General features: G+C 49.7%; 1 protein-coding gene across 1 annotated transcript; it reads left to right on the top strand.

Annotated features, from left to right (window-relative positions):
• Window positions 1–126: 126 nt before the first annotated feature.
• LOC119433665 (exocyst complex component 7) lies at window positions 127–5,663 on the top strand. Its single transcript, XM_037700916.2, has 3 exons — window positions 127–712; window positions 2,477–2,674; window positions 4,003–5,663. Exons 1-3 carry the CDS (start codon window positions 485–487, stop codon window positions 5,590–5,592), a joined length of 2,016 nt encoding a protein of 671 aa, XP_037556844.1. The 5' UTR covers window positions 127–484; the 3' UTR covers window positions 5,593–5,663.
• The last annotated feature ends 2,071 nt before the right edge of the window (window positions 5,664–7,734 follow it).

Raw genomic sequence — 7,734 nt, 5'->3', positions numbered from 1 at the left:
TGTGAGATGCTTATATTCTAAAGTTCAAAGATTAAAGTATTTATTTTATTAGGTTGCATAAACTAGCGTGACTGTTTCTTATTGTTTACTTTTGCATGCTTAACTGGGCAACTGCGGAGCACGCTGAATCAGCTTGATCTTGTGAAATGAGAACTGCCGGGATCATAGCCAAGATCCCAAGAGGTGTGTCCCATTTGTGGATATTATTCCCCGATTATTCCGTGATCCACCGGAAACCTCAAATAACATCTTCGTTGGCTAGCATGGTGCACGTACTTTAGTATTGTGCCACGATACTCGCTGTCTTCTCCGAAAGAACTGCCTGTGATGCTTACTCCAAGCCGAAAGTGGGCCGTTCGCGAGCACAGCAGCAGTTGACGGTAGGAAGCTGCCCTCTCGGAAAGCGAGCCTCAAATCTCTTCCGGACTGCTGATCGCCACACAGTCGCCCGCAGACAGGCCCACAGCGATCCTCGTCGGCGACCATGGACGGGGTTCAGCTCAAGGTGGCGCGCCAGGTGGAGAACATCAAGTTGTTCCAGGAGGCGCTGGCCAAGAGCAGTCAGCTGAGCAAGGGCATGTGCGGTATTCTGTCGTCGTTCGACGAGCGCCTCATGAAGCTGGAGCGCACCATCCTGCCCGTGTACCACGAAACGGGCAACCTGCAGAGGCGCCAGGAGAACATCGAGCGTACGCTCGCCCAACTCGAAGAGGTGATCGAGCGTGTGACTGTGTGGTTCCTGCTGTATATTGGTTCTTGTTCTGTGTAGTTCAGATGCGTGTTTGTGTTGCGCTTCATGACGATGCCACGTTGTGGGATCGATCGTTTTAGTTTGTGCCCTGCGTGTCTCTGTAAAGTGTGAATCGCAAGTGCCAATATCAGGTTCCGCTGGAAACGGTGTGCTCGAAAAATTGAGCGAGTGCGCGCCTATCGCATTTCTGTACGTTCATCTAAAAAACACGCGTGCGTGTTAGATTGAATGGCGATGCAACGCACAAGTAACGCTATAGATCCAGTTGTTCAGCATTGTAAAACCACCCATCTCCTACTCTGGACAACTTGGGTGTTCTGGGGCCGCTACCTTGAGTTCCAGAGCAAATGCTTCAATTACGCCCGTAGTTCACAAGTTTTAAGTCTTCTAAAATGAAGCATATACAATGCTTTGCAGCAGAAGTTGTAATCTGGTGCAGTGATGCGACCTGGCTGAGCGCGTCCAGTTGACTCTGTGCCTTGAATGAACATGCTCTGCAGCGCAGAAAGGAAACCTGATTTGGTATTAATTCATATTTGGTTGCTTTGCCGACTTGAGCTAGCATGACGTGCGAAGTAGAAGAGGGAAATTGAAGGGTCTTTTAGTTGACATGCCCAAATAGCTATAACCATCTTGCCATTAACTCTACAAAGACCTACCATAGCCATGAGCACAGATATAATGACCACAAAACAAAGATACCACAGTGCTTCATTTCAATGCACCCTGCCAAAGACCATCAACAATTGCCACATTTTATTCTTGAATTAGCGATTAATTTTGTCTCTTGCAAGAGGCAGCAACAGGCAATCATTGGTTATGTTTCATGAGACTAGTCATAAGTGCTTCTAAAGTAGGTGGATTGGCTCATGCACTCAAATGCTAGTTAGGTAATGATCATGAATTAGTTGACATTTGTTATATTGAACACTGAAAGACTGCAGCTAGACTTGAATGAGCAAGATGGCAAACTGCCAGTGCAAGGATTTTACACAATTAACACAGCACAGCAGTGAACACGCTTCTTATTCCGATAATATTGAGCAAATCTGTTTGGACTTTTGCATTGAGCTGTATTTTTCCTCTGTTTGACCTGCTGCTGTGACACAATGGCTGTACAGTTCTACTGCAGATTGTAAGATCATATGTTCTGTTCCCAGTCACGGCAGCTCCATGCCAATGGGGTCAGAAAGCGAACTCACATTTGCCTTGATTTAATTGGGTCACATCAGATAAGCCCAAGCAACGAAATTAAACTGGAGCCTACACTATACTATTTCCCATAGCCATAATGTAAGTCTGGGAGGTGAAGCTTCATTCTTTTTCTATAAATGGCTTGCTTGGACATCAGTGTACTAGCATGTCGAGAAGCTGCATAAACAAGAAATATGACACCACAACAGGCCCATCTTGCGCCAGGCAACAAATTGATAACAGTGATAATCTGGTGAAAACTGGTCGCCGTCATCAAAAATCAAGACTATGTACGCCAGATAATATGGTGCACTGCCATTTTTGTGGCAACCATGTTTGGATAGTGGCACGCAGAGAAGCTGCGTCTGTCAGTCACATGAAAACGACCTATTTTGTTATCCCTTGTGCTGTGTCTATCCAGTTTGTAACCAGTTTGGAGCACCGCTTCTCATGTCAGTATCAGCGTTCCTAAACTTGTGCTTTGCTCAAATGGGTGAGGTTTGACCATGGCATCTGTTCTTTGTGGTGCAGGTGGTGCAGCTGTACGGAGTGTCCCAGATGGCCAAGCCCAAGATCAGCCAGGGTCCCAGTGACCAGAACCTGGACTCCTTCCTCGAGGCCATAGAGAAGGTGGAGAAGGCACGAGACTACTTCGAACAGAACAGCCCCCACAACATCGAGGCCAACCTGCTCGAGCAGCTCTTCAATGAGGGCGTCACAGGACTGCAGGTAAGCCGTGCAGTTTCACTTCCCCTTGGAGGAAGCAAGGGGGGAGGGTAGGGCTGTGTTCTTGGTTGAACGCATTCAGCAACGCTTCCACATCGTGCGACACATCCAGTTCAATGTGTCGGTGCTGCTACAAGCATTTCTGAATTAGTGTGCTTGGCTGCTGACGAATTGAGCCCTTTGTGACGCTAGCATTTGCCTCGCCTGAACACATTTCATACCACTCATAACAATACTGGTTCTCACAATATGTCGGATATAACAATGAGCAGCCAATGCACCATCATTTTTTTTTGTGTGTGTGTTCTATGGTAAAATAAACTGCCTAATGCGATGCTCCCATGCCGCGTTATCAGTTATATGGTAGCGTTCTGGGCAATGCCCAACAGCGCACGCTAAATAAAGTGAAGTGAATCCGGTAAGTGTGCTTCTCCACACTGATGTTCTTGTTGGGAAAAAGCCAGCTTTAAAGGGTCCCCTTAAAAGGTTTGGGCATTGTGAACAAACAAGTGCGGCACTTAGATAATGTGATGGCGATTGCGTCTGCAAAGTACGAACGGCTGCATGGCGATAAAACGGTTGCAATTTCAAGGCCACATTTTGAGCAAGAGAGTCAAGGTAACATGCACAAATGCCTCGAGGCAAGACGCACTGCTTGCAACGTCACCGACCATAGCGCACGACTTCGGTTAATCATTCAAAGCGGAATACCACCACTGGAAGTGTGCCGCTCAGCTAAAAAGGTTGTGAAGAAAAAGAAAGAAGTGGGGCTTGGGGTTACTTGAACCCGATGCGGTCCCTCGGCTCTTCTATGGGAGAAGGCAGGAAAGGGACGCCACTTGCAAGCGCTGGTTGAGGAGAATGCCTCTGTTGACAGTAACGTTTGCCTCCTGGCGGCATGGTAAAATGGCAGTTCAATTTCTTGTCTCCTCCATTAACCAATTTCAAAAATTAATTCAGTAAAATGCTTCCTAGACGGTGCCTTACAACTTCCAGTGTATAAAAGAAATTCACAGTGTGGCCTGGTCAAGGGCCTTTTTAATGAAAGTTTCCAGGGAGATGTGCGTGTACATGGACAGTGCAACGCGCTAATTTCTTGTGCAGCATCCTGTGCCCCGATTACTGTTTCATTTCCCATGAAAACCCTATCTCTCACAATAAGCATGTCTAGCAGCCCTGGAGCAGCACGTAAAGAATCCAATTTGTCTATCACTGTACACGTGGTGCACTTTCAAGTTTAGTGAAGGTCATTCTCTTCCTATCTGTCTGTGTCAGAAACGTTCATGGTGGTTCTTCTAATGGGCATGTTCAATGCAACCTATACCGTGCAGGCCGAGTTCGAGGCTTTGCTGGCGCGGCACAGCCGTCCAGTCTCACCCGTCGCCATCCTTGACATCGTGGAAGCCGAATGTCCCCAATCCTCTACATCGCCTACAAACACTGCCGCGGCACTGGAGCCACTTCCAGCAGCCGTGGTCAACGACCTCTCTCGCATCTCGTCGTGGCTCCGCAAGCGGGGCCTCTCCGAGCACCTAGATGCGTACGCGACACAGCGCTCGCGCGTCCTAGTGCGGTCCATGCAAGGCCTGCGCGAGCACCACAAGACCGGCTCGGCGAGCAGCGGCACGCTGCCGCCGCAGCCCTCGTCGTCGCCCCAGCTGGGCGGGAACCGCAAAAGCCGCGTACCGCGCCGCCTGCACGACGCCCTGATGCGGGGCCTGAGGCGGGCAACAGACGTGGCGGGCCTTCAGGAGACTTCGTCAAGGGACGAGCTCCTGGACCAGGAGGTCGAGGCGTATCTGACCACGCTGACAGCTCTCTGCCGCCTCATGCAAGCCGAGGACGAGCTCCTTCGCAAGGTCCTGGGGCCGGACTTGCCGCTGCCCCTGGAAAGGGTTGTCCTGGCGGCGCTGGAGGCCGTCACCCAAGAAGGCGAGGCCTTGGCCGGACGCGTGAAACGTTGCGTTGCCCGACACGACTTTGTCAGCGTCCTCTGCCTGTTCCCCGTGCTCCAGCACGTACGGTCTCTGCGCAAGGACTACGAGTCTCTTTTGTCCGGGCCGACCTCGGGCCGAGCTGCCGCCGCCCGCCTTCCGGGTCTGGCCGTCACCCTCCAGACGACGCTGAACAAGGCGCTCGAGGAGCTCGTGGACAGCGTAAAGGGTGATCCCGAGGGCAAGATGCCGCGAGACGGCACCGTGCACGAGCTCACCAGCAACGTGATGGTGGTGCTTGAGCAGTTGCTGGGTTTTGTCGAGGCCGCCGGGGCCGTGCTGGCCGTCTGGGACCTGGCGTCGTTCAGCCAGAGCAGGGACCCAAACCGTGCCGCGCTGGCGCAGTACGTGACACGAGTCCTGTCGGCGCTCAACCTGACGCTACACAACAAGAGTGCCCGATACGAAGACCAGGCCCTGCAGGCCGTCTTCCGGCTGAACAACTTGCACTACGTCCTGAGGGCGCTGGTGCGGTCGGGTCTTCTGGAAGTCGTGCAGATGTATGAGCCCACTTTGGGACAGCAGTATGAAGAACAGATCAGGGACCAGAAGCGGCTGTACTCGCAGAGCTGGAGCCGCGTGCTCCACTACGTCCTGGAGGTGGACCGCCCGTTGTCCACGTCCGCGGTTGCCGCGGGCGGGGCCAAACTGAGAGACAAGGACCGGCAGACCATCAAGGACAAGTTTACTGGCTTCAACCGCGAGCTGGAGGAGCTGTACCGCGTACAGAAGGCATATGCCGTACCTGACGTTGAACTTCGAGAGAGCCTGAAGCGCGACAACAAAGAGTTCGTGCTGCCAAAGTACAAGATGTTCTACGACAAGTACGTCTCGGTGCCCTTCACAAAGAACCCGGACAAATACCTCAAGTACACGCCGCTCCAGGTGTCGAACCTGATTGACCAGTTCTTTGATGCTGCTGCATGATTTGAGCTTGGCAGTGTTGTGAACACATTGTTTTTTTTTTTTCATTATTTAATAAACCTCGGTGATATTTTGATTGTTCGATCGTTGCATTACATTTCCTGGAGTCAGTTCGCTGCTCTGATCTAAAGGTACTACCAGTACAATTTAAACATGATACAACGAACACGGATTTAACAAATTATCGGATATAATGAGGTTAATATAAAATGTTTTTTGCCGAAACCAGTATGTAATGTATCCATGCAATGAATTTTTGGCTATAACAAAGGTATTTCTGTGTGGTACGCAACTTTGTTGTAAGGTTTGACTGCACATCCTAAAAAAAATATACTGTGACTTTAAAAATGCATCTTCCCATGGTGCAGTCTTGTTTTCTGTTCTAAACATCCACTAAGATATTTCTGTCACTTCTAAACATCTGCTAAGATAGGCAAGGCCAATCAATACCCCACATTCTTTGAACATGTTCACATTGCAACCGGTCTGACTCTCTAGAGGTTACTCGAAGTTGGATTGTGCACATTTTGACGCGACACACGGAAGAGAAACACACAGCGGAGCATGCCAACTGTGTTGGTATGCTATACCAGCATGCCCAGTCTTTAAAGGGGCCCTGAAACGATTTTGGTGATTTTGTACAAACATATTGAGTCGTTAGAGTAGGTTCTTCTGATCATTAATTGATGCATCTAAGCGCTCCACGTAAAGCGTGTAATTTATTATGTTTTAAAAAGGTACATTGCTACTGATCGCAGCACGCCACTCGGCTGAGTTTTGTGACTAAGTGACGCAATTTGACTGTATCACGTCAGTAGGGCCAGCTATCCAATTGGCTGCCCAGGGCGTGTCATCGATCATTTTTCCAACATTATGGTGAACAAATGTTCGTAATAGTTTAGATGTTAGTTAATATGTTTCTATAAAAAGAAAGTAACAGAAAGAGAATGCACAAGGACATGTATCACTACACTAAAAGCACTTCCGGCCCACAGCAAGTGTCGTCTGCTTGTGTTAAAACGTGCTCCGTGTTGACGAGACCTGCGGGTCAGTGTTGGTCTTGTTCTTTCTTTTCGCGAGCACCATGGTTCGCCCTTGTTGTTTTGTGGGCTGCAAATGTAGCTATTGGCGACATGTCAAGCTGCGACATCATGCCCTGCTGCAAGGCAGCAGACGAGCGCAGTGGCTGCAGCGCATCGGACTGTTGGTATCCAAACGGCGCCAGCATCTACGCGTTTGCGGCAGTCAGTTCACGTCGAAGGATTGCCGCAATAGAGTTTAGCGTGTCCGGTATTCAGGTAAATGCAAGCGCAAGGGTACTGACCATTTTACCAAGTTTTATGTGATGAACGGAAGCACAAACGTGAACTGCTTGCATGGTGCCGCCTGGCGGCACAGCTAATATAGCAGTAACCAAGTTTTTTCTAGTTTGCTGCTGGCTCAAATTTTTGGCAGGATCGAAATCTTGGAACACATTGTCTTTTTATATGTTTAAAATGTTTTACACTTGGTTACAGGAATATTAGCTCTGTATTTGGCTGGTTAAGCTCTGCGCCACCAGATAGCTGGACCATGCATGCCGATCAGGCCGCTCACATATGTCTACGAAGCTGCTCCACAACAGCGGTATGGAGGGGCTTTAGTTTATGTCTCTGCCTATCCGTCAAAACACCCAGACCGCCCGTGGTTACTGGAATGCGGGACACGCGCGGCGCTGGGACAGATTGCTCACAACGCACGCTGCTTGATCGCTCTCGCTGGGGATCGACGGCCGGGCGGCTAGCGAAGAGGTTGGAGAGCCTTCACGCGCTGGCTTCGAGACAATCCGAAGTAGATGACATCACGTCACATCATGACTAGAGCCAGCGAAGGCGGAGCTTAGCCCCAATCACTCAGCGAATGAGTTGAGGAAATGCATGGCTAGGGATGAGGGTAACTTGTAATCGTCCATAGCTCTCTTAATATGAGACGCTTCACTTAAATTGTGACGCGACTGTTTTACTGTAGCTGTATCTGAATCGTTTCAAATTTATCCGAATCGTTTCAGGGACCCTTTAACCTTAGCAAATTCCCTAGAGGTGTTGTACACTGTATGCGTCCCAATATGCTCATCCTGGAGTGCTATTCTGGACACGGTCAAATTCT

The sequence above is a fragment of the Dermacentor silvarum genome, chromosome 11 (assembly GCF_013339745.2).
Source record: "Dermacentor silvarum isolate Dsil-2018 chromosome 11, BIME_Dsil_1.4, whole genome shotgun sequence".
NCBI classification, from domain to species: Eukaryota; Metazoa; Arthropoda; class Arachnida; order Ixodida; family Ixodidae; genus Dermacentor; species Dermacentor silvarum.
This window is presented reverse-complemented; position numbering and strand designations above follow the sequence as displayed.

What these genes read in the sequence shown, in the direction of transcription:
- LOC119433665 (XM_037700916.2), top strand. Translation starts at nt 485, where the DNA reads ATGGACGGGGTTCAGCTCAAGGTGGCGCGCCAGGTGGAGAACATCAAG. An exon ending in CGCTCGCCCAACTCGAAGAG is followed by an intron (nt 713 to 2,476) that starts GTGATCGAGCGT and finishes TTTGTGGTGCAG; the next exon opens with GTGGTGCAGCTGTACGGAGT. An exon ending in AGGGCGTCACAGGACTGCAG is followed by an intron (nt 2,675 to 4,002) that starts GTAAGCCGTGCA and finishes TATACCGTGCAG; the next exon opens with GCCGAGTTCGAGGCTTTGCT.